We start from the raw sequence: 25,914 nt of genomic DNA, 5'->3' as shown, positions 1-25,914 counted from the left end.
CTCAGGGCACGCTGGTTAGGGTTTAAGGCCGTACAGGCGCCGCAAACCCCACTGCGGGCAGCGTGCGGGAGCCCTGGGTGCGCACAGGGCCCGAGCCCGCCGCTGCCACACCGCCAGCTCCGTCAGGAGGGGCGCGGGGCGAACCCACCGCTAGGATACCTGAGAGGCCGCGTCCATCTCCCGCGCCACGGGCGCTGCTGTGCGTGAGGAGAAGAGGGACAGCAGCTGCCGAGCGGGGCGGGGCGGGGCGGCACGGCGGCCGAGCGGGCCATCACCTCACGATGGCTGAGCGGCGGCCAGCCCTGCGCGCGCACCGCCCGCCGGCACGTGACGGCGGCCACGCCAATCGCAGCGCGCCTTCCCCTGTAACACCACCCCCCCCCCCCCCCGGCGCGGGCAGGAGGCCTGCGTTGCTGGGCAACGGGCGGGAGCAGCCGCCCCCTGCCGCCATGCTGAGGGCCAAGGTGCTGCTGGTGGGGCCCCGCGAGGTGAGCGCGCCCCGGGCCCGCCGGAGCCCTCTCCCCCTTCCCCCCCCCCCCCCGCCGCCGCCCGTCTGCGGGGCCGTGTTCACCTCCGCCCCGGCCCCTCGGCCGCCCTCCCCAAGGCCCGCGCCTGCCCCCCGAGGGCCGCAGTCCCCGCGTCCTGCCTTGGGCGGGGCCCGCTGTGGCGGGATGGCGGCACCGCCGTGCAGAGGATGCGGCTGTGGAGGCTGGAGGGGTCCCTGGGGGCGGGCCTGCATGCACAGGGGCTCTAGCTGGAGGGGGAGCAGGGTGCCTGGGCAGACACCGTGCTCTTCTCTTCGTTGTGGCTTTGGCACATTAAATTCCTACGGGTGTCTCTCACTCCCGCTTTCTGCCAGTCTGGAAAATCAGTGTTGGCGAACTTTGTTTCGGAGAGCATAGAAGGGATTGGCAGCTACAGCCCGACACAAGGTGTAAGGTGAGCGAAACCTCGTGGCGTGCTGACTGAATCAACCCCCTGACAATTGTCTGCCCCTCAGAAAGTCCTGCTTTCTGGTTGCAGTGGTGTGTAGAATGATATCGCATCACGTATCCACTCATTTTCACAGGATCCTGGAGTATGAGAAGCCGAACTTCAACGGTAACAGCAAGGGAGCTGGGTGTCGATTTGAGTTGTGGGATTGCAGTGGTGATCAAAAGTAAGCCAGCATTGTTGTTCCAGAACTTCCTCCAGGCTACATAATTCATAATAGTTCTGTTTACACAAAATATTTGTACATAAGGCCTAAAACCAATGATCTTTTTGACATGAGGAATATTCCTGCCTCTTTACCCCTTTGTATTTTTTTTATAGTTTCTGCTAAAAAGCATCTGATACTAGGTACTCTCTGCTGTGATCCCAGCTGACACTGAACTTTGTTTTCGATAAGGACTGAGTATAACAGTAAAGTCCATAGCTCCTAGAATGAAGTTACAGGTACAGGAGACAGAGGCCTACTCTGGAATTGCCTTTATCCCTTTGAAGTTATGTGTGTGGACTTCAAACAACATATATATATGATTTAGGCCTTAATTTCCAAAAGGTACAATTGAGAACTGGACAGATCCATTTTTAAGGAAAAAGTTTAAATAAGCATTTGACCAAATACTACATTGTCAGCAAATCATAGGACCAACTAACATAATAGGTAAGTCAAAATATTTGGAATACAACAGATCACTGTCAAGATTACTGATGTTATAATAAAGTACTGAAATGTGTTCTTGAGGAGGGAAAAAAAAAACTTGAGCAAGTTTGAGTGCATGTTTCTGTTTGCCAGCTATCAATCTTACCATTTTCCATGCACCTGTTTTTCAAGGTTTGAAACATGCTGGCCAGCACTGATGAAGGACGCTCACGGCGTAATAATAATCTTCAATCCTGAGCTGCCCAGTCACCTGAAAGAAATTGAAATGTGGTACTCTTGTTTTGTGCAGCAGCAGCCACTGCTGGATAGTCAGTGTCTCCTAGTTGCACATCACAAGCCAGGCAGTGCGGGGGACACAGAAAATCTGTCCTTGGGTAAGAAGATGGAAAACTCTATCTGTAACTCAGAGTTTTTTTATTGATCTATTTATCTTTAAAATTGTTCATACCTTATGGCTTGCATTTTTCATTTAAATCTGCCAATCAAAGAAAACCAGACTGCTTTGCAAAAACAGAAATAATGAATTTTAAAGGTCATCTAGAAGGTGAGCAATATTCCTGTTTCACAAAAGGGAAAGTAAAGGCAAGAAGTTTGACTTCTCTAAGATGACACAGTGAGTATGTAGCTGAGCCGGGAATTAGAACTCCTGATGTCTGCAGCCGTATGTCATTGTCACTAGTAGTTTGTTTCTTACGTTCAATTTTATCTTTTGTTAATTGACATGTTTGAGGCCATTTAAGCCTGTCCTTTATCAATCAAAAGAATAGGAGCCCTTTGAAATAAACGTCTAATCATCTTCCTCTTAAAATTAGTAATAGGTACTTTATATACTGCAAAATGATTTGTGGCTGTTTATACAAATGAGAACACACACTCCCTCTGGGCAACCTGTTCCAGTGTTCAAACAAATACATATTTATTGTAAGTATTAATAAATTAATACATATTTAACATAACAATATCATTCCATAATTTTGAAGTTATGTCATGTCACAATAGAAGAATGTCATGTCACTTCAATAGTAAAATTGCAATTCCGTGCTGAATTGTTTGATTCTGCCTAACCGAATGTGAGACCAAAACCAGTACTTCAAGCTTTAATAATGTTTGAAGAATTTAATCTAGCAACGAGTTGTACTTGTTTGTAATGATAACAAGCTATGATGCATTTCTTCTGCACATGTTATATGTTATCTATCTGGGGTATCAAACATTGGATACTACCGAATTACCAACTGACTTCAGCCTGAGCTGTCCTATAAGCTTCACTGTGAGTATTTCTTTTATAAAAGGAATATACCTAATTATTTTTTATTTACCTTCAAAGCTTCGCCGCTGAACAAGCTGAAACTAATACATTCCAACTTAGAAGAAGATCCTGAAGATGTTCGGATGGAATTTATGAAATATTTCAGAAGCATTATCACCTTAATAAATGAGAGCAGAGAGAGGGAAGAAATGTTCATTATCTCATAACATTAAAAGAAATACTGAACAGGGAAGAAAAAGGATTATTTTCACTTTGTAAGCTATACTAGCCTGTGAACAGGTCCTCACAATGAGAATTTGCCAGCCTATAAACACTTCGGAGAAAATCACGCACAATTTATGACTTAACCAGAAAAAAACAAGTGCTGACATCAGAGGCACTGTGGTGCCAAAGAGATGGCTGCACATCCAGGAATTTGGGTAACTTTAGCTGCACTTTGATTTCATTTGGCATCAGAGGTACAGGAAGGTATTGTTTAATATGTTAGTGTGGACCAAAAGATAAAGGTATCGGTCATCCCTTCACTTCTGGATCCCTTTCTGTAGAGGGGCTAAGAGAAGAAAGCCTGACAGAACATAAGATTTGTGGAGTTCTGTTGAAGCATCTGAGTAAAGTGCTCATGCTAGCTGTGTTCTGGAGAAGTTATGCTTTTGGAAGTCAGTACAAACCGATTGGAATAGAGATCTGAGACGTAGTCGTCGTGTGGAATCCACATTTTTATGTTCCAAGTTCTCTCTCCTTATCTTTCTGTCCAGCATCTGAAGACAGCACATTTCACAGCTATTGCCTTGGCAAGACAGAGTAGGTTGCAGTCTTTCTCAGGGCGAAGTTTTTCTTCTATTCCAACAAAATAAACGTGTTGTTGGGGACAATGTTTAGGTCTTTCTGGAAGGAAAAGAACTGAAATCTCAGTGTAGTGCAATACTTTGACCTATGCCGGGAACTCCAGTAGAGAAAAAAAAGTTCTGCGTTCTCCAGAGGAGGAGAAGCCGCTTCCAAACTTGTATTACTGCTCCCTGTTGCATTGAAATAAGTGGTTTCATACATAATTTACTTTCTGATTTGTTTGGTTTGCACTCATCCCTGTTCTTAGTGTGTTTTGCTGTGGCAGACATTTTTTTGTAACATGCAAGTACTAAAGCAATAAAAACATTTTTAAAATGCATCCCTTTTGTTCTCAAAGGAAAAGTTAATTATCCTTTTGTGGAACTCTTATCGACTTAATTTTTACTAAGGAAAACAGTGATAAATTTGTAGTACACTTCACACTAATTAGCTCCAACAAGAGACATTTACAAAAACTTGTCAACGACCCAAATAGCCAAAGAAATGAAAAATGAAAAACAGAAGTGTCCATCCATACTGGCACACACTTCTTTTTTTTCAAAAGATAATTTACAGGAGAGAGGGACTGGGAACTGCAGAAATCCTTGAGAATCATCCCACTTCACCTTGTACTGCAGCTCACCTTGTGAAGTGTGACATCAATGCCTTGTCAGAACTATGTCTGATCTACAGCACTAAATTTTACAGATTTTGCTTCATTGCATATTCATGCCATGCAGCTATATTTGAGCTGCAGCTGTTTTACAAGTATATTTGTTAAAACAACCTTGTGCTCTCACCAACCTTGTCTTTTAGTAAGCATCCCTTACAGAAAGCATTTTATAAAACAGGAAATACTTGATCTATTTTAGTTCAAGACAACAGGAGTCAGAGCTTCTTGGGTTTTTCAGTGATCTAGGTTAATTAGTCTACTATTTTTCCTGTTTTCATAGTTCGGTCTTTTCTGAGTAATGAGTAGCCTATCCTTGCGCAAATATTGTTTTCCAAGAACAAATGCCTCAAAAATCTACTCAGTTGTTTACACATCCTTCTCCTGGCCTTCAAACAGCGTGCCATCGGGGCTTTCTTCAGGGTTTTCTCTGGAAAGCTTCAGTGAGAGCAGCGAGCGGTCAGGGTGTGGTGCACCGTCACAGGCTGCTGTAGCAGTAGCGCAGGTCTTCTCCTGGCCTCCTCAAAACGACCGCGGGTCTCAAAGCAAAAAATTAGCACTCCCTTTCTTGTCAGTCCCCTTCAATGGGATTCATTGTAGTGGTATAACAATGACGGGCTGTAGCAGCTCAAAATAAGTTACTTCTATTGTTGCTTTCAGGTAGAAGATTTTTCAGTTGTTTTCATACACTGCTTGAAGCACTTCTACATCATCATGCTCAAAATCAACAAACGCATTGTTAGAGTCTGAAAGCCTCTTCATCCCAGTTGTGTTTCGTACTTCCCCGGGTATTTTTCTCTTTGATTATTAAGCCCTTTTTATTTAAAACAAAGGCACGTGAAGTGAAAGATTACAAGATCTTAGAACAGTTCCAAGTGGTAAAACTAATGGCTACAAATAACAGAACACACTGAGCTAGGCTCGTACTTCAGGGAATTACTATTTCAATGATACGCTGGTTTGCTCAGGTTGGTACCCGGCGTGCGGCACGTGAAGTTGTGCGCACACACAAAGAACCTGCACTGTTCTGTTCTTGGGTGCTTGGTGTGCTCACAGAATTTGGCGCCCCAGCTTCTTTTCATTATCTGCTGGCTCCTATTCTGCCATTAAAACGAAAAGCTCTGCTTGGTTCTGAGAGGAAAAGAGGGGGTACTGAAAGAAAACATCAGTGAGAAGGACACCAGGAAAGACAAAAGCAAAATGAACAGTAAGAGATGAAAAGAAAAGGTTGGAGGCGAATAGTGGGAGGTTGGCATTTCAACATCTACATTTTATTTATATGACTTTTGAAACAACCAGGCTTTATATGTTTGCAATCAGTGTCATAGGGTGGTCTGTTGGAGGCAGTTATTGGAAAATTCACAGTCTAACTAGAGAACAAGTTTTTTACATGCTGCCTTAGATTATTTTTTTCTTGTTGCCAGCTGTGTGGTGCTGAAGCCAATTTTTAAAATATGCTGCCTTAATAAATTCAGTTTTTCCCAACAGCAACATTGTGATACGCACTGGTAAAGACTGGTGTGAAACCCACCAAATATTTTATTTGGAATGTAAACCAGTGTTTGGGTGATTCCAGGGTTGAAAAGTCAATAAACTCTCCTATTCACCACCTCACCACCTTGTTTCATGTAAAATGTTAATCATGATCTTACTTTAAACTTTAAAAAAGGATGTAGGTTACAGGTATCTATATACTGCAACACATTGTTCATTAGAGAAGAAAAATACTGCTAGACAGAAGCAAAGACAGATCCTTAGACTTGACTTTATATCATCCAGAAAGGTCATAATGTGTAATAAATGTAGAACATTATTCATAAAATCTGGCAAAGAGATTAATTTCTGTGACTGCTGAAGAACAGAGTAAATGCACAGCCCCATGCAAAATTAATCCTTAGTACTGGAGAAGATACAGAGGAAGTATTTATTCAGAAGTATCATTTATTAATGATTTATGAAACAGGTCAACAGAAACACCCAGTTAGAAGAGGGGTACGAGAATGCCAGATGAACATACGTTACGTCTCTGACTCTGCCCTTTACAGCCTGCCTTCCCTGTGCTATCAGCAGGGCTGCAGAGCTTCAAACACCACCACATCACGGCGTTACTCAGGTTGGGGGTGTGCAGTCCTATTTGTTTGCTTGAAGCGACGTGGTCAGTAAGTGACAGTTCTATGGCTCTGTCCATACTTCTACTTGGGAGAGCAAAGAATTGCCCAGACAAGTGTAAAGGAAACTGGGGACATGAGGTAATCAGCCACAAGTTACACGGAAGTCAGTTGGCAAGCCACAGGTTTAACCAGGAGTAAGAACAATTTAGGAGCAGAACAGCAAATTTGCAGCAAATGCACTCAACTTCACCCTTCCACACTGAGGACCTTACCACCGTGCTTGGAAGTTTGGAAAGGATTTTTGGATGACCTTTCCAAGAAGTGGAAGGGAAGGCAGAGAACCAGTGACGTCTGCCAGCTCCTCCAAACAAATGTAGCCTTCTCTAGGTGTCCTCAGTCCCTCAGAGTGAACAGTTCATGTCCCCTTCTCATTCTGTCAGCAGCCACGTGCCCCCAGACCCCTGCTTCGTATGAACTGTGCACAAACTGGAAGTCTCTGAGTTCCCTGTCCCTTCCTGTGGTTCCTTGTCCATACTGGAATTCCCTGGCTATTTGTTCCAGTGGCTTTTCTGCCATCACCTGCATTGTCATGGCTTGGGGAACCGAGGCTGGAATCGGGGACATAGAGCATTTTAAATATTAATTAATTCAAATACATTCAGCCTCCACAGTGCAGAATCCAAAGACTCCCGGGTATGCCAACTGTTCAGTGAGAAAACCACCTGTTACTTAAACAGAAGTTATTCAGGTGCAACATTATTTTGTCACTTGGCATTGAGCATTGATAATCCTGACAGCTTACGTCACTACATTTATGATGCACAGAAATTATTTTCAAAGCTTTATTGCTGTATAGCTACAAAAAGGTTAATAGCTATAGGTGAGCTCTACTCAAGTTCACACTCATCTCCCACAAAAGTAGTTGGTACATCATTGCTTTGGACAGTTGACTTATCTGGAAAAACAGCATGGAAATTTGACAGAGAGCAGTTCAGAATCAGAAGAACTCTGCAGGGCTAGAAATGCAGGATTTTAAGACTTCAGGGTCATATATAGAAAGTTAATGGCTGTGGCTATCTTGCAGACTGGTGATTTAAGACATTTAAGCTCTTCAATTATAAAATAGAGTTTGCTCAGGTTACCTCTTACAAGCTGTTTTCTGCACACGCAGAACATTATGAAACCAATAACTACTTGTGATGATGAAAACAGTTACAGGCACTGCAATCCAGATGTGTGGCTTCCAGGGTAAAAATCATACTTGTTTACAACCAAACTTTGGGAGTAGCAGCAAAGCCGAATGAAATACATTTGGACCTTACCAAAAAAATGCAGCTTTCCTTTCAAGTCATATATTTTGAAGGCCAGGCCTTTGGTCTCAGTTGCTCTCAGCAGTATTGTTCTAATGGACACAATAGACATAAGAAACCCTATGTTCCTATTTCTATTATTGAACTGCCAAGTGACTACGAGGAAGTCACGTAGGCCACCACATTTAAGAGTGCCCATCCATGCTGTGTTTTTGCATACTCAGTTTAAAATACGTAGGGTGCTGATGCGCAGACACTTTAGGAAGCAACTTCTAGAAGGTATCCAGGACCTCTTAAAATCAGATCTTAAACTACTCAACTTCTCAACAGGGGTACCTTGCTCTGGAGGTCACTTGTGAGTATTTCCTCTTATCACTTCCCCAGTCTTCACAGTGGGGCAGCAAAGATTCCCCAAAAGATCAATTTACCTTGTTGAGAAGTTGCCTTTCCCGAGACGCTAGAAACACTCTAACAGTAACTCACATAGCTGTAGTCAGCGCTCTTCATGCACACAGAGACACTACCGCACTTGTGAATAAAAGATACCATACGCTACTACTCCAGGCAGTTCGGGGGGTTGATTCACATGTATGAAGCAGGCCTCTTGTCAGTGCAGGTGTACATTTTTGCATTGATCCATCTTCCGTTATTCACTTTGGACAAGATTCCCCTGTGAGTGACTGAGGTTTACACAACTAGATACCTCTTACAAGCACCTCCTTAGAATTTGCTGAGAATTCACCCTCAGAACATCAGTCCTCTTCACAAACAACAGTATCTGGAAACCTCTTACCTCTTGTTGTAACCACCAGCCTGATGGAACTGGCTTTTTGCAAATGGTGTACAGGTTTGGTCACCCATGCTCCCAAAGCTACACTGAATCAGAAAAGGGCCACCTGAGTGGCTGAAGAAGAAAGAAACAATTGTATGAGAAGTGTTTGGTTTTTATACTCTAGCAACATAGGGAGAGAGGGCACATGCTGGACTTCTGCAAATATATCACAAAGAAAGAAAACTGACTGTATTTACCTGGACATAAGATAACAGGAGCAATCATCAGAGTGGGGATGCTGTTGCTAAAAGGCTGGACTATTCTGACTAAGTTACACAAACCTAAATATAAAGCACTCTCTTGTCATGTGCTCCTTTTGCTTATTCTCTGCCCCACCTTGAATTGTAGGAGGAAATAATTTGACCTTGAATACAAGGTGACCTTATATTGAAGCTCTTTTTTTTTCCCCTAAAAGAGACAAAAAGCAGGAGAAACCTAATATTCAGGCTCACATTCTATTTGTGTATAAACTAAAAGACAGCTTTGGCACAATAATATATGTGAACAAACTAGTCATTAATAACTCTTGTTATTGAAATTGAAGAAGGTTTCTAACAAACAGTGGGAAAAACCTACTTGGTTTCAGAGCGGTGCTTAATTAATAGTTTGTGATAGAGTGTCACTGGACTTTATCCTTCTAGTCTCTCTCTTATGAAAACAAGCGGCTCATTTCTTTTCTATTCATGCAGGTATTTTTACTTATGTAGATATTTTCTACAGAGGTGACAGTGAACCAGAACATCAGCTCCAAACTTCCTTGAACTTTGAGAAGCTTGGATTCTGATTCATACCCTCCAGCTGGAGATCAGTTGAAGACACAGGTTGTATTTATACGTATGCAGAGGAAGTAAAGCAATTTTGTCAACTTGTAACAGAAGAAAGGTAACACAAATTTTCTCACGTGAGTCTCACTTGAGAGAGTACTGTCTGAGGATGGGCACTGGGTTTTGCTTGCATAACTCTCAGACAGGAACAAAAAAAATGCCATATGTTTTTCTGAGTTCCATTGTCTCTTCCTCCCTTTGTAAGGAAATGAAAGCCTATTTCTCTACTAGTTCCATGAAATTTATCTGAATCCTGGTAACACGTCTCTGAGAATTTGCTCAGAGGGAATACTAGACAAGGGTACACCCTCCATTGCTATGTTACTGTTCCATGAGTTCCAGACAAAAGCATTTATTGTGGTTTGGCAGCAACCATCTATTCCTAAAACCCTGGGACTGCATTGTTCTTTACTTGTCAAAAGTTGATTTAGTACCAACAGGCACACATCGCAGGATTCATCTTTTTAGGAAGGATCTTCAGGCTTTCTAGACTGTTGGGGTCACCTCTCACAGCCAGTAAGGCCACTTGGAGGAGTCACACCAAAGCTGACTGTGAAAACAAGGCCTTCAAAGAAGCAAAAGGTCTGCCCTGCAATGAATATTCCAGGATTTTTACTCTGACCTAGGTTAAATGGTAATACTCCAGAAACTGAGCAACCAACTGCCAGGCCCATAATAATAACTCTGAATCATTAAATAAAGATACATCTTAGGGAAAAATATTGTTAAGGCCCCAAAATTGTTTTGCTGTGTTTGGAATTCTAATAATGGTAGGCAAGTTTGACTGGAACTCCTAATGATACAAAGATCTTGCAATCCTATCTGTAGCTAAGATAATGACTCTGGGACCTAAACAAAGCTATTAGGAGGCCCTTCTTCTGCTCGGAATGGTGTATCTTTACTTTTAAAGCAGATCATTAAAAGTAATATCTAATGAAAACTTCATCTGTTTTCCATTGAGCATACACTTGGCTTTTTTTTTCCCTTTTTTTCCCCTAAGGTTGCATGAAGCTTTGCAGCACACAGTGCTGACACCTTCACAACGTAACAGGACAAGCCAACCCTTGACGCAGTTCCTTTGTCCAGGGAAGTTAAATATTGGGTATATCTGGATCTATTAACATAAAGCTGAACTTTTGGACCTTTAATTTCTTTCATATCCAGGAACTGGAGAGAGATGTACAAATATGGCAGTGGTGCAATAAATCTTAGTCACACAGACCTGCACAGGTCTGAGTCTGCAGACCATAAAGGTTATTTTACACAGCATTAGCAATAAAAGCTAAAACTTGCCACTCTGTGCTCTCTTCTCTACTCAGCTAAATGGGAATTTCTGTGTCCTGTTAAGACACAGGGCCTATGACACAAAGTTGGGCAGTTGTGATCCCTACAGACGCTCCTGCAGTTTTCTATAACATGAACCCACAGAAGCCAAACAGATACACATGCAGTTTCCATTACTAAATAATTCATTTGCCAGCCCCAGAAAAACCTAGTAGTATTAGATAAACAAACATTTTATGCTAAGTGCTGTTGAAGGCCAGTATCCAACAGACTTGTGTCTTAAGGATTTACCCAAGATAGATTTTCTATCCTCTTAGAAAGGTCTTCCTCCCTTATTCTCTTTACAGACATGGCTACCTATAGTAATGATTTTTTTAGGCATTTCATAACTTTGAGACTTCTCTCATTCTGTCAGATGTAGTTGAAAATGGTCAATGACTTAAGAAGGGACAGGTGAGATAGAAAAGCTGACACACAGGTAGACAGTATATTCTTATAGCCAGGCTAACAATCAAAGTTAAGTATGAAGGTGGAATAACCTGGCAAAGAGATCACTAACAGCACGTGTGTGGTGAGCAGGAATGTGTGTGTGCTTCTGTTCTGGTGATATGAGCATATGCTATGTGGCTGTGGATTGCTCTTTGTTACATCATTTGTTAAAGTTTAATATTCCAACAAAAATTAAAGTCGGGACATTCATCCCCAACCATTTGCAGTTCCTGTTAGACTCTTGAGACTCCATCTGATTTTCTTTTTCTTTTACACCCAGGCAGCACTGGCCAATATCCACCATCCTGCCAGTTAACAAAGACTTGGAAGACTTTGGCACAAGTTCCAGCCTGTGTCTGGCTTCCTTTTGTCAGTCCTGAAAGGGGACAGAAAACAGGAAAGAGCCCTCCCAATCTGCCAGGCACAGGGGAGATTCCTGGGTGATGGCTGCCTGCTACACACACCCTTGCAGACTCCTGGCACAGGGTGAGGCTCAGAGGAGGACGGGGACCAACGTGGAAGATGATGAGTTTAGCCAGATTCCGCTCCAGTTATGTTTGGCTGCCAATATGTTTTCTTGGGGACCAGGATGAGCATTGTTCAGAAATCGCTCACGTCTAAAGAATCTGAAGCAGGCCTCTGCACCCAGCATCCAAGCATGGCTGCTTAGCACTGACGTGTGGGGTCACTTCATAATACAGACACTGGTTCCAGCTCAGAAGGGCTCCTAAAGGAAAAGCTCCACAGCAACAACCACCGCAGTCACAAAATTTGGGTTTAAAATTTCCATTGCCATCTTTCTTGGGACCTTTTAGAGATCCAAGTCAGATTCAAGGGCTTAATCTGCCATTATCAAATATAATGAAGAAATCTGGCTACTTTGCAACAGGAGATGAGTGAACCCTGATCTCTAGCTCTTGTTCTGTTTCCACATGATAGCTCCTCTTCAACCATAAACAGATGCCACCTTTTACCTTGGTACAAGTGAAGCTGAACACATCAAATTTTGTCTGATCTAATTCTTACCTTCTTGTCTCATCTATTTCTTCTGCCTCTTGAATTATTGCTCTCCCTATTTGTGCTTTTCATTTTTAAATTAATTGTTCATTTACATTAAGCAAACTAAACTAACCTTGCAGAAGATTCAATAGGCAATGAGAGAGACTTCCAGAGTTGTCTTACTTACAGGATTGTTCTCAAAATGTAAGCAGAAAATTGGATAGGTGTCAAGGAGGTTTGAAAGAAGCAACTGTGATTTTTTTAAAGCTTTTTTCTTAAATCCTGCTTACGATTTGTCATAGCCATATAACCATTTCTTAAGCTAGAGGAAGAAAAAGTTACATTTCCAATGTAAAAAATAAGCAGAGAGTTTGAATGGCTAGTAGGGTTATTAATCAGAGAGATGATGATAAGGTTAATCAGAGGTGTTATACAAGTAAAATGAATAAAATCGAGATGGACTTTTATTGTCACTGAGAAGGACGTGAAAGAAAAGTTAGCTTTGCTGAAGGTACAGAACCCTGACCCTTCACATGGAACTCGAGGAAGCTTACAGTTTCCCAGGTCAGGCCCCAAGAAACCCCTGTCAAACCACATGAAGCCTTGACTGCATGTTAGCAACATTAGAAAGATCAACATAGAAGGAACAGGGAAAGACTTCAGGCCTCTTATTTAGTACAAACAAGCTAAAATGGCTATAATTTCCTCACTTTTTTTCATGGTACCTTAATTTTCATACGACTCCCTTAGGCTGATCTGTTGCACACAGATCCTCCTCCTATAGCCAGTGAACTGAGATTGCTGGCAACCTTCCTACCACCCTTCTCACTTGACCAGTTCCTCAAATGATCTACGATCCACAGGAACTTTCCTTAGTGTGACGTATCATGAAAAACGCATGAAGAATTTGCTCTGAATAGCTGAAGTATGAGGGAAATAAGTGAAGGGCTGGTTATGAAGACTAACTCCTGCCTCCTCTACTGGACTTGGCACAGCAGAGCACGTGCACAGTCTCAGTTTAGTTAGATGGTGTAGAAAAGAACTAAGCAACCTAAGAGACATTCCTGGAACAAGAACAAACATGCATAAACTGACCATGGAAATTACAAGGTTTCATCCTATCAAAAGATGGAAATTCTGGAGCAAACACCCAAATAAAGTAGGAAACTGGGAGGACAGGAGAGACAACAAGGAGGAAAGAGCATGTTTTTGAATAGCACTATCTATTTATGAAAAAGATTGGGAACTTGACTCACTGCAGAAGCAGAAGACTGGACTCAGCAACCCAAAAGGTAATTTTCAATGCTAGGTTTCCTTTCTTCCTCTCCAAACCAGAACTGGTGAGGTCTAATTCTAAAGGAAAAACAATCTGTTCTTCCTCTGCACTTGCCTGTGCACACATGTAAGTTAAAATGCATGTCACCTCTTTCCCATGCTCAAGCAGGGACAATAAAAAAAGAATGTAATCTCTTGTGTGGCCCATAACAAGTATAAATTAATGATGTTTTAATATGCATTCAATGTGGCAAAAAAATTCCCGTATTTCATACAGCTTTACAAATAAAGCATATCTTATATGACTGATCACAAATAAGCAGAATAGAATCAAGCAGGTAATATACAAGGACAAAATATTAAAAAATTGATTCTTACCTTTTGCTTTTGTAAGAAAGTGAGACTCGTGTTCATGTTTGTTTACATGATTTGGCCCCAAATAACTTTGGAACTGGTTCATAATTCCCACTCAGATTTGACACACTTGAGACATTTAATTCCTGCAAGCTTTACAAAAGTAGATGGCCAAGTAGCGAAGACAGATTATTCATCCGTCATTGACGAAACAGGCTAAAATGAACTTAATCCCCATTAAACATCAGAGAATCCATGCCGAAACACAATCCAAGATACAAATCTACAGGAAAAAAGATTTCACTGTTTGCAGAACTACTTGTATTGAATGAGATCATAGACAGATAACATCAGTATGACAGAATCTAACCACCACTCAACAACATTTTGGAAACAAGTCAGGGTAGTGGCGGGGCTACCAGGGGCGGCTTCTGTGAGAAGCTGCCAGAAGCTTCCCCCATGTCCAACAGAGCCAACACCAGCCGGCTTCAAGATGGACCTGCACTGGCCAAGGCCGAGCCCATCAGCAATGGTGGTAGCGCCTCTGAGACAACATATTTAAGAAGGGTGGAAAAAAAAAAAGGCTGTGACCCCGTAGGAAGCCTGTGCTGGAGCAGGCTCCTGGCAGGACCTGTGGACCCATGGAGAGAGGAGCCCAGGCTGGAGCAGGTTTGCTGGCAGGGCTTGTGACCCCACGGGGGACCCACGCTAGAGCAGTCCGCTCCTGAAGGACTGCACCCCATGGAAGGGACCCACGCTGGAGCAGTTTGTGAAGAACTGCAGCCCGTGGGAAGGACTCACACTGGAGCAGTTCATGGAGGACTGTCTGCCCTGGGAGGGACCCCATCCTGGAGCAGGGGCAGAGTGTGAGGAGTCCTCCCCTGAGGAGGAAGGAGCGGCAGAGACAGCGTGGGATGAACTGACCCCAGCCCCCATTCCCCGTCCCCCTGTGCTGCCGGGGGGAGGAGGTAGAGAAAATTGGGAGTGAAGTTAAGCCCGGGAAGAAGAGAGGGGTGGAGGGAAGGTGTTTTAAGATTTTTTATTTTCTCATTACCTTACTTTGATTTGATTGGTAATAAATTAATTTCTCCAAGTTGGGTCTGTCTTCCCCTTGACAGTAATTGTTGAGTGATCTCTCCCTGTCCTTATCTTGACCCAAGAGCCTTTCTTTATATTTTCTCTCCCCTGTCCAGGTGAGGAGGGGAGTGATAGAGTGGCTTTGGTGGGCACCTGGCATCCAGCCAGGGTCAACCCACCACAGGAATATAACTCAAAATATCTTATTTCCTCAATAGCATAAAATGTTACATTGTGAGATGTTTTTCTTGGTTACAACATGTAAAACAGTTGCTTCACTATATTCTGAATGCAACTTAGGAATTCCCATTTGATGCTCTTTCATGGCTTTGGTCATAGCTCCAGGAGTCAGAGCCTCTGCACAGGTAAATTTGGGCAATTCACACCACCACTCATCTGAAAAATCTGCCCAGGAGTGGAGCCAAGTGTCCTAAGTCCCAGGAAGGGTAATGGGAGCTCTGTGTGCTCAGCCTTTCTTAGCTGAAACACTTCCTAAAGTGAAAGGAGTTAATCTCAAACACCTCTAAATTAGGTGGTCCATATGCATCAGCCCTTGACTCGCCTCTGCTCTCTCAAGTTACTGAAGTGAAAAACATGTGAGCCTGCCCTTCCTCACTGTGCCCAGCAGTGGCATGTGATTTGGAAGGCTGTGGCTGTGGATCTCTCAAGTACGGGCACTTCCCTCTGTTGTATGGTATCAGTCGTACAGCATGACAACAGCTCCCATTTCCCCTTTGCACTCTTCAACTCTGCAGGACTTTTTCTTGCACATAAAGCAGGACTGGCAGTGGGATCTGTCAGTGCTGAGCAGTGGGATACCATTCACTTCCCCTGGCAGGGAGGTCTTGCATGGATGTATCCACACGAGGTCTCTATGGGGGGCAGACATGTTTTATGCAGACAAAAACTCTCCAACAGGGTTACACTGCGCAGATGGATCAGGCAATATCTTCCCTAAGTCTCTGGATGACCGCTCTTTCTTCTTTCTCCATCACCTTCAGGACAGATAAAAAGCCTTTCAGGGAGATCTTTAGTCAGTGTTGCCATTTCGACCCCACAGATGCCAAAGTCATTTTTATACTCTTTCTGCTCAACTAATTGCCAAGCCCCAACAAAGGGACTTTAATGGGTTGCACCAGGCAATAAACCATCCTCTACTGGCTCTAGAAACAGGGAAGCAAGAAAGGGAATGTAAAGCTGGAACAAAGCAGAGACCCAGAGCAGGTCCAAATACTTGCAGAAAATTATTTATCCAAAGATTTGATACCAGATGTTCTATTCAGACAACTTTAACAGAGCTCCACAGAATATTAAATGCTTCGCATGTTTTCAGTATTCAAACCACTCCATCTGGGCACTTCTGCCACAGGGCACAAACAAAACACTGCTTAATATTAATCAAAGAAGTGAGTTCTGCTCTGCAAGTCCAATATAAAAAGAGTAAGAGCAAGCACATGCTAAATTGTTCCTGGGAACACTGAACACAACAGAGGAGCTGTCTTGGATTACAGCATTTCTAACTTATGACAGCCTGAAGTCTGATTTTAGGGAGGATATATTAGCGATATGTTACTACAAACATTGTGCTAAACTGGAGCACTCTGCATCTTTGATTAATAAATATCTTGTTCCTAATATACCAGACATTCCTCTTTCCTTGTTTACCTAGAGTTTCAACAGATTGTTGCACAACCACTAGTCCATGGAAAAGCTGCATGCTTTTTCTTGGACATCTGTTTGGGTATCACTTCTTTTCAGATAATATTAATTTTTGCCTGTACCCATTTTTAGCCTCGTGGACTCCTTGTTCTCCTATTAGTTTCTTCTCTCTAGCCCACAAAAGCCTGTAGCCATACATAAGAATTACTACTTATCGCATACTTCTGTGCAAAATCTTTTTCCAAACCATTTTCCTTCTTGAAATCCAGGACTACCTACATTTGCCAAGCAATACAAGGCTGTGCAGACTGGGCAGTGGCAGCTGAAGTCACTTCTCCCTTATTTTCTCAGCCGCCAGTGCAACTTCCTAGCCTCTTTTTGCTGATTCCACTCTGCAAAGGGGAAGGATTACAGGATAAGGATCCGGCCTGATTTTTTCTCTCTGCCGTAGCTCCTTCCCTTCATGGATTTAATTTGCATACTTTTCTTGACCAGCCCCATCTACTGCCCCCTCCACTTCCTCCTGCTTGTGTCTTTTGCTCCCTCAATCATCAGTAATTCCAACTCAGAATACAGCTCTTCTTTAAAAGATGTGATCTTCCAGGTCGTCTCATGTCTTCCTGAAAGGCTGACAACTTTGCCAGTCTTCCCTTAGAAGTTCTTTCTACAACTGACTGTAGCCTCTTTTTATTTAGATCATCATGTGCCCCACCAGATGTAGCTCGACTATGAGATGTGCAGAGATACCTTTTTATCAATGCCATTGAGTTTTTCTGTATTTACTCTGATTAGACACTGGAGGGTGCTCTTTGCACTTTCATGCCAGGAAAAGCACTTTCAAAGCAAGCAAACTGCCTCTTCTCATGAGAACTGTAAAAATTCCCCAGGGTCAGATACAGTTACATGTCTAAGCCTCTAAATCCTGTGGGAAGAGCATGTTTTGACTACACAGAATGTAGCCTGAAGCTGCAGTGGAAGAACAGTGTAAGGACAAATGCCAAATAAAATGTCACTGCCTATTACACACAAATCTACTTGGTGGATTTCACATTTCTCCTCAAATATTTTATTTGCTAATTGGTTCCTTATCAATGTTCCCCATAGCAACAAAAGAGATCTAAGTGTCATAAAGCAGGCTGAATGACATTATGTCTGCATGTAAATGTAACTCGGATTGTGCATGGAGGAGATGATCTGAAGGAGGTTAGCAACGTAATGTGAAACCTCCTGTGGTCTCAGAGGAGAAGGAAGCTTCTTAATGCTGCATGAATGGTGAAAGAGCAAGGCAGGAAAGCTTATCTCAGCAGCAAACATTTTTGAGAGAATCAAACTGAGATTCTATAGAAAATGAGTCCATTTTTCCTGCTAAGAAATATTCACTTTACAACAGATGTTTGTCATCAGCTATTTTTCAAAGGAGGTCAGAAGCTCTTTGATATTTTTAAAGGTGTGATGAATAAGCAAAGGAAATATACTTTATGGCAAAAAAAGCTACAGGGAGACAGGAGATCCATGTTTGGTTTTTTCCCTCCCTATTGCTGCTTTTGGGTATCCCCAGGCAAATCAGGCTATCTCTCTGGGTCTTCCCAGCCTGTAAATCTGAGATAATTTCTTCTCCTCTGGCTCTACTAAAAGGCTCTTTCTCCAGTGAAAGGTGCCATAGAAGTACAAAATATTTTATGTGTCTGAATCTAAGAGACATAGCTCTGGAAAAGGTACTCAGTAAAATAAAGAGGCAAATAGAGAGACCACTCTAACACCTAGGAGAAGTCAGGGAAAATAGGGAATAAAAGGATTCATAAGGATGGGATGGCATTGATAAGAAACAGTTGGACTAGCTGGGTCTACCCACTGACCTGAGATGTGGGATTTAAACTTGTATTAACAAGTACTTGGGTTGGTCCACCTCTGGACATACAGGCAGAGCCCCAGAAAAGGCTCAGGAATCACTGAAGAGTCCTACCTGGAGGAGGGCCTTGAGCTACGTTTTTGGAGCTTCCAGCAATCCTACCTGGATTAAACTGTTCAGAAGCGTGGGCTTGTTCAGTTGAAGGATTTGCAAAGATTTGGTGATCCTCTGAAATCCTATGGCATCTCTTCAGCTGCCTCGTCCATTGTTTATACAAAGACTGCTCAGTCTTCTTGAGTATCATGTTCTTCTAAGTATCTCCCAAGACAGTTCTGAAAGGGACATACTGAGAGTTAACAGTTGGATTAACAAAACACTCCAAAATGAGCACTGCTGTTGAAGTCTCAACATGGAAATCTTTTGGCTACACCATTTAATACAACACACATGGGACAATGAATTTTACAGTACTTCCAACACTCCCTCCTTCTCTTGGCAAGTGGGCATTGCAATCATTAAAATTTATGGGATATCTGATCTGCTTATGCCTCAGAGGAAGAAAATGGGATAAATGGCCCAGTCCTGCAGATCTGATGTGATTCACTTTATTGATGTTAATGAACTGGTCTTCTGAAGATTAGGAAGCTGAATGCATGAGATGCTACTGCTAACACGGTCTGTTTTTTGAAAAATACTACTACATGTGATACTTACATGCAAAACAGCCCAAAAAAGCAGAACCCCCTATTGTTATTTTCGTTTTTTTTAAAGAAAAGTTATCATCTCATGAACAGAGTGAAAAACAAGAGAGTTGTCTCTGGGGTCCCATTACCCTTGTTGTCCCTGCTGCTGGATCACGTTGGGCTTTGCTGGGTGAGGTCTGATGAATGTGTGGTGACTGACACGGGCCTTGCTGGTGCCCGCTCTCCTCTATTATAAAATCCTGCTACAATAACAGAGCTGGCAGGAGGACCGTGTCCATCCACACTTCAACTACTACAATACCAAGTCCAGCATCTCTGCTTAAATCACTGATGAAGGCGGATTTGGGCTAAGGCTAAACACTGCATGGCTCAGCACAATCCTACACTCCACACTCTCTGCTTCACTACAACAGTTCTCTAACACAAAGGCAGAGCAGGCTATAGGGCACTAGCAGTTTAAACCGCTATGGGAAGGTTTGCTAAAATATTTGCTGCACCCCTTTGCATCCTTCTCTGTGTGTCTGTAGACAGGTGCAGGTAACTTTGTTAATACAGGTATAGTGAGTCTGAATGGCTTAGAGCATATTTTTAGATGTTCCAATGAAGCAGTGTGTAAGTACAAAGCAGCATTGGTTTTGTGCCTCCCTGCAATGCCAATTCTAATGGAGTATTGCTGAGCAAGGTTACCCAAAAGACTGTGCTCTTAATGTGTCCTTTGTTATGCATACAGAATGAGTTTCTGATTCCTTGGTTATTTTGCAGTAAGAAAAATTGGTTTGTTTCATGGTAGATCACAATATTGAATGAGCTTGCCCCTTGGGAACCCAGAGTGCTTTCAAATCTTAATATAGACATCTTTCAAATGAGATCATTAATGTGCATATATCTAGATTTAGGGCCAATGCAAGCACTTTGATTTTTTCCTGCCAAATTTTCATTTTTGGCTTCATTTGCTTCCCATATATTCAAAGAACTGTACCACATGGAATCCTTTAAACAATAGATGGGATAACATAATTTTTCAATTGCTCTTGAAAAGGTTTTTAACCACATAAACTATTCCAGGGTTCGCTAAGAAGTTACCATTGCAAATAATGTAATTGTTCCAGACTGAATTCCTTGCATTCCAGAATAACTTTTGAAGCAAAGAGCATGACTGGTTTGGGATTTTTAACCAACCTCTTTATGGTAATACTTAGATGAATGTAAATTTTCTCGAAAAGCTTTGCATTAAAAAGAAAGGACCAAAGCCTACAAACCCTCATATCTGCAGAACTAATACTTAATGCTAATGACACATCAATCTCAACAAAAGGAAAATAAACGTTTAAACGTTAGGAAACTCTGAACACTTTTCTATTTTTAACAATAAAAAGTAAGAAAAACAGTAGACAAACTCTGGCACACCTAGAAATATATAAAGTGCAAGCAATAAATTCTGGTTTTCCTCTTCTCCTGCCCTATAGCCTTTCCTCCTTCTTTCGCTAGAAGGACAAGTCTGTTACTTGCCTTTTGAATGAACCCAAGGCTTGCTGTCGTGAGCAGCTGAGTCCCTCCTTCAAGATGTGTGCAACTTCTGTTTCCCTGGGCTTCACCTGGAGTTAAGAACACACAATTTTTTCTGGTCATATAGCTTACTGTCCACATTCAAGTCATTCTTGTTGCGTTCATCTAAAGACAATGTCATTTCATGGTTTGTCCAATGAAGGAGATGTTACCAAAATCTTCACTGTGTAACACCTACAGGTAGTCATCTGGGATAGATGAGCTGTTGCTCTTGAAATTAGTTCTCCTATTTGCTGAGGGTCCTCAGTTTTGCAATTTTCTTCCTCTACGAGTGCAGTGGAGTCTAGTCTTGGCAACCCACAAAGCCACTTCCCAAATCTACCTTGTTACTCAGCTTTCTTGGATGATCTGAATTAAACAGTGGGTGGTTTATGAGATGAGCTACGCTGGGGAGCAGGGCCTGTAATTCACTGCATACTCCTACCATATGGGGCACCACGGAATCAAACTCCTCTGTGGCCAGTAGGCCAGTAAAGCAACATAAATGGGAAACAGCACACTACAGAGGGTCTTTTTGATCTCCATTTTGATTCTGTGCTACAGGCCAGCTTCTCATTTCCCACACATCAGTCTGTTTCCACTGAATTCACACCAGATGTAGACTTGGCCTTGCAAGTCCGGAACTTTAGTTTATCTTTTTAAAGAGACTGTTCTTTCTAGAATCGGCTTAGCTGTCATATAAAACAAGTACTTTGTACCTTTCAAAACTAAAGGAATTAGCTTCGTATTTCATTAGCCTCACTTCTATGAATACAAAGCTTTTGTGATCATACTCTTCATCGCTCTGATCGCAGCCCTGGCCCTCTGATCATCCACATCAAGGGACTTGCTGGAGTGTGCAGTGACTTCCCCCAAAGCTGCACACTTTGCTGCAAGTGGTAGTACAATGTATGTAATTGGGTCTTGTTCTGACATGGAGCCAGGGTAACTCAACCAGACTTAGGATCTGGGACTAGTTTCGCAGATAAAGACAGCAATCATTACATTCTCCAAAGTCTAATGAAAATAGATGCTTTAGTTGAGGTTAAAGTGCCCCAATTAAAGGCAAAAAAAAAAAAAAAAAAGAAAAAGCAAAGCCACACAAAGAGAAAAATCTTCTTACATCCTCAAAAAAAAAAAGTAAGAAAAGTTTCATTTGGAACTTGGGTATTCATAAGCACTGAAGTCAGTCAACCACAAGACAGATCTATTAGGAAAACAGATTTAATTAGCTCTTTGGCTACTTGTTTATTTTATTTTCCTCAGGCAAAAAGAAAGTACTTCTCTCCTAGATGTCTTAGGTAAATTACTTCACTATGCTCTTTGGAACCAAATAACCACAGCCCCCCTCAGTTTACCCCTGGTCCACAGACAACCACTGAGTGCACACACTTACTGCTTGTCACTGGATGTTGCTGTTTAAACAAAAGCTGCAAACTTATCTTTTTCAGTAAGCCTGCATGATTAAATTTCAGGCAGAGTGCAAGGTGACAGCTACTCCTCCAGCTTGTACTAATGCAGCACACACTCTCCAGGAAGATGGATCTTCCATTAACTTGTGTCTGCTGCTTCTGGTGCTGATGCTGAAAATGCCCATGTTAGACTCCGAGGCCAAATATATTTGATAAAAATGCATGGGATTCTAGGAGCACTATTATTTCTGGAGAAGCTTATTCCAGAAATAGTCTCTGCTCACTTGCAGCTCTCTAGATCTGACCCACATCTCACTGATCCATTAATACTGCGCTTGTCCAACACTTACAACACAGGGATTGGAATTCAGGACTTTTGGTTTCTGCTGGTTCTGCCACTGCAGTAAAACTGTTTCTATGACTGCAAACCACTGTTAAATTTAAGGTTTAGTTGAGTCATGTTGGAAAATCCTTTGAGATCAAGGCTGTAAGAACTACAAGTGATTAGAATTAAATGGGACATTTTGGGAGGCACATAGGAAGTTACCTGTTTGTTCCAGGTTCAAAGACATTGTGAATAGATACTACATAAACCTTTGCCTCTGTCGAGTCCAATTACTGTCCAGAAAAAGAAGGAAAGATTAAGTATGAACCATACCTATACAGCTAGTACAGCTTTAGATTGGAGAACAAGAAAGAAAGAAACAAATACGAGCCCCTTGAGAGTTTTCCTATTCTTCAAACTACTGTATAAATCCCGTTTAATATGTAAGCTCAGGAGTTCTGATGCAGATTTTGAAATGTTGCAGTTCCGATAGTCAATATTTTGATGATGGAAGTGATGGAAGGGATATGATATTCATCCCTTAATAAGCACTTGTAGGTACAAGAGATATCAAGCTTGATATTATCTTACTTTCTGTTTGCAGCAGGAGTGATGCATAAGGGTTTGATCCAGGACCGATCAAAACATGTGGGAATTTTGCCTTGACATGAACAAGATGAAAGTAGCTGCTAATATGGGTGGTTTGGGGTGCCCATATAAACACACACAAGGACAGAGTTTCAAGAGCTCAGTTCCCATGGTTAGGACTAGATTTTCAAAAGGATTTATGTGTTGAATGCTAATAATATCCAGCTACTTCTAAAAGAGCCTAAGCAGGAGCTAAGAAATCTGGAAATGTACCTCAAGTGATAGATACTTAGTCCTTTGATCATTTTGTCACTAAGCCAGCAATTCTGTGAGCAATCTGCAGCTCTGGATTCTCCAAATACCTATGAAAAGAAAGCTCTAAATGCCGCAAGTTGGGAACACTGAAAAGTTAAGTCTTCAGTTTAAACCTGCTTTTTACCACAGCAAAGACTGAGAAGATTTACCTCAATTTATCAGAACAGGCAAAATGCAAAGGATTAATTTTCAAAGACTCCCTATTTCAAGTTTGTATTTGGTTTAACAGAGCAAAAATTTAGTATGAAATGCAGAATCCCATGTCTTGCCATACCACCTATTTTGACAGCAAGGCCTGATAAACTGTGGCAACAAGTGAGGGGAAGGGTGAAGTCCTCTGAGACCCACTTTAAAAATGACTGATTTTTAGGGTATGCAAGCCGCAAGAAAGGTAAGCCGTAACAGATCCTGCCCTTAACAGGACTTGGTATCTTCCTATCTACTCCAACACTGCTTTCTCTGGTTTTACATGTGCCCAAAGGATGTAAATCTACGTTTTTATTGATAAAAACCTGGAACATAGACACAATCTTCCAGTTAGGTGGAAGGATTATCACCGTCCTCCACCAATACCGACATGCACCATGTGTGGTGGGGAAGAGACCCCGTGGCTGGACAGGCTTCTTCCGCCATCCATCCTAGTCACACCTGCCTCCCTCCCCAGATCATACAGCAGAATAGGATTTTGTTGGTGTCACTTTAACCAATTGCCTTAATAGTAAAAGCTAACGATACTTTTAGGCTAGCCTAAGTGCAAGCAAACCCAGGGACGTCTCCCCGGCCCGGGAAGCCCGGGGGTAAGGCCTCGCCGCGGCCCGAGAGACCACTCGGGCCCGCAGGCGAGGCCGAGGCCGAGGCCGTGGCCGTGGGGACAGGCCGGGCGGAGGGGGCAGGCGGCGGCTCAGCACCGCCCGGCCTTGCCCGCGCCACGACCGGGCCCTCAGGCGCGCCCGGGGCGGCGGGAACCCCGTCGGGCGCCTTCAGCCCCACCGGCCCCTCCGTCAGCCCGCCGCCGCCCCGGCCCTGGCCGTCACGGGCGGAGGCTTCGGCCCCGGCCGGGGCCGGCTCTGCCTCCCCTCTCGGCCGCAGGCTGACAAAGCACCTCAGCATGAGGCTGAGCGGCGGCAGCCGGCCCGGGAGAAGCCACCCTGCCCCCGTCCCCGCCAGCGCGGCCCCGGCCCTCCCAGCCCCGGTGGCGGCAGCCGGTCCCGTGGTCTCACCGTGGGCGCCTGCGCGGCGCTCCTCCTCCTCCTCCTCCTCCTCCGCCCGCCGGCGGCGGCCGCTGTCAGGATGAGGCGGAGGAGGCGGAGGCCCAGGCCGGCAGCTCCCGTCTCTCGCCGGGGCCCCCTGGCGTAGCGGTTCCCGCTCCGACGCCGCGGCTGGAGGCGGAGGAGGCCGCGGCGGCGCCGCCGCCCGCCCGCCGGAGCCATGGCCCAACCCGGCCCGAGCCCCCCGACGGACGGTAAAGGGGGAGGCGGCCTCGCTCCGCGGAGCCGGGCGGCCGCGGCCTGCGGAGCCCCGGGGGGAGGCGGGCAGCGGCCTGGGCGAGGCGGCCTTGCCGGGCCGCGGCGGTGGGTGGTGACGGCGGCGGGGAGGTGGGATCCGCCGGGACGGGGTGCGTGGGGCAGCCGCGGGGGCGGGGGCAGGCACGAAGGGGGGACCCGCGGAGAGGCCTGTGGGGCCAGGAGGGAGCCGTGCCCGGACGGTGAGAGGGCAGGGCGGGCGGTGAGCGCCCAGGGAGGGAGCTCGGCTGGGAGAGGTGGGTCGGGAAGGCCTCGCGAGGGCGAGGGGGGCATCGCAGGTGGTTATTAGTCTGTAAATGTGCTTAATGTGGAGCAAGGGCGGCTCCCCAGCGCGCAGGAGGAGGGAGGATACGGCTTCGGAGGACGCGGTGCTGCCAGGAAGGGGGCTCTCCCTCAGCCCGGGTGTGCGGTGGGACGAGGGAGGCCTCCCCGCCCCGGGAAAGGGGGGACCGCGGGAGGGGAGGAAAAGGGTGGTGGTGCTTGCATCCAGGTAGACATTTCTTGGCTGGGCAGGACTTCATCGTTGGTTTGGCCACGGCGGGTGATGTAGGGCTGTATTCGCCGTGTGCATGCGGCGAACGGGCGCTTCAAGCGGTTGAGGTCAGGGTACTTGGCATGGACAGTTTGTTCCTGTGCTGCAAAAGACAAAGAAAATGACAGCTCTTCTCTCAGGATGGTATTTACCCGTGCAGGAGGAAGATAAGCTTTCCCTGAAGGTTTTTGTTATTGAACGGTTATTTGTTTCTGGTTTGGGAGGAATTACAGACAAGGAAGTATTTTTTTCCCTTGGAATAGGTTGCAGAACTGTATGCATATCAGAAGAACTGTAGGTAATGCTTAGCTTGGAAGATGGGATTGAAGGGACAATGTTTCATGTATGGGATGTATGGGAAGGGGTGAGGGAGCAAGAAACTTAAAGCTGGTCATAATGTAGAAATAGGAGGACTGGAGAGATGTGCAAAATCTTGAAGGATAGGTGCTTACCCAGTGGTGGGACTTTGCCAGAGCTCTTTTTTTTTTTTTTTT

The 25,914-nt window shown here is 44.0% G+C and overlaps 3 protein-coding genes across 12 annotated transcripts in view; 2 read left to right on the top strand and 1 right to left on the bottom strand.

Moving 5' to 3' along the window:
• Positions 1-392: 392 nt before the first annotated feature.
• Positions 393-4,083, top strand: IFT22 (intraflagellar transport 22). Its single transcript, XM_087751458.1, has 5 exons — positions 393-488; positions 860-939; positions 1,070-1,159; positions 1,820-2,022; positions 2,976-4,083. Exons 1-5 carry the CDS (start codon positions 450-452, stop codon positions 3,122-3,124), a joined length of 561 nt encoding a protein of 186 aa, XP_087607584.1. The 5' UTR covers positions 393-449; the 3' UTR covers positions 3,125-4,083.
• On the bottom strand, positions 1,083-24,795 carry LOC148056292 (uncharacterized). 9 transcript variants are annotated; one of them, XR_015703405.1, is made up of 7 exons: positions 24,586-24,723; positions 20,690-20,775; positions 18,639-18,808; positions 3,587-14,174; positions 2,968-3,075; positions 1,794-1,898; positions 1,083-1,215 (listed from the first exon to the last, which is right to left on the bottom strand). XR_015703405.1 is itself a non-coding variant. In XM_087751460.1 (3 exons), exons 1-3 carry the CDS (start codon positions 24,793-24,795, stop codon positions 18,787-18,789), a joined length of 318 nt encoding a protein of 105 aa, XP_087607586.1. In that variant the 3' UTR covers positions 18,594-18,786. The 9 variants fall into 9 exon arrangements, 1 of the variants encoding a protein (XP_087607586.1); XR_015703404.1 differs by having other exon boundaries at positions 1,178-1,898; XR_015703402.1 differs by lacking the exon at positions 3,587-14,174 and having other exon boundaries at positions 1,178-1,898; positions 24,586-24,795.
• RABEP1 (rabaptin, RAB GTPase binding effector protein 1) overlaps positions 24,685-25,914 on the top strand; it is a 51,339-nt gene continuing 50,109 nt past the window's right edge. Inside the window, exon 1 of one of the 2 annotated variants that reach the window (XM_087751432.1) lies at positions 24,685-24,827. In XM_087751432.1, coding sequence (XP_087607558.1) covers positions 24,794-24,827 — 34 coding nt within the window. In that variant the 5' untranslated portion in view covers positions 24,685-24,793. The remainder of the gene's footprint in view (positions 24,828-25,914) is intronic. The other variant, XM_087751430.1, reaches the window with a different exon arrangement.

This window comes from Nipponia nippon, unplaced genomic scaffold, assembly GCF_047370975.1.
Source record: "Nipponia nippon isolate SJK-2023a ecotype South Korea unplaced genomic scaffold, ASM4737097v1 scaffold_15, whole genome shotgun sequence".
Taxonomy (NCBI): Eukaryota; Metazoa; Chordata; class Aves; order Pelecaniformes; family Threskiornithidae; genus Nipponia; species Nipponia nippon.
The sequence above is the reverse complement of the archived record's forward strand: the minus strand, read 5'-3'. Positions and strand labels throughout refer to the sequence as shown.

What these genes read in the sequence shown, in the direction of transcription:
- IFT22 (XM_087751458.1), top strand. Translation starts at nt 450, where the DNA reads ATGCTGAGGGCCAAGGTGCTGCTGGTGGGGCCCCGCGAG. An exon ending in AGCCCGACACAAGGTGTAAG is followed by an intron (nt 940 to 1,069) that starts GTGAGCGAAACC and finishes TCATTTTCACAG; the next exon opens with GATCCTGGAGTATGAGAAGC. An exon ending in GATTGCAGTGGTGATCAAAA is followed by an intron (nt 1,160 to 1,819) that starts GTAAGCCAGCAT and finishes CTGTTTTTCAAG; the next exon opens with GTTTGAAACATGCTGGCCAG.
- LOC148056292 (XM_087751460.1), bottom strand. Translation starts at nt 24,795, where the DNA reads ATGGCTCCGGCGGGCGGGCGGCGGCGCCGCCGCGGCCTCCTCCGCCTC. An exon ending in GCGCCGCGCAGGCGCCCACG is followed by an intron (nt 20,776 to 24,585) that starts GTGAGACCACGG and finishes TCTTAACTCCAG; the next exon opens with GTGAAGCCCAGGGAAACAGA. An exon ending in GCCTTGGGTTCATTCAAAAG is followed by an intron (nt 18,809 to 20,689) that starts GCAAGTAACAGA and finishes TGTCCCTTTCAG; the next exon opens with AACTGTCTTGGGAGATACTT.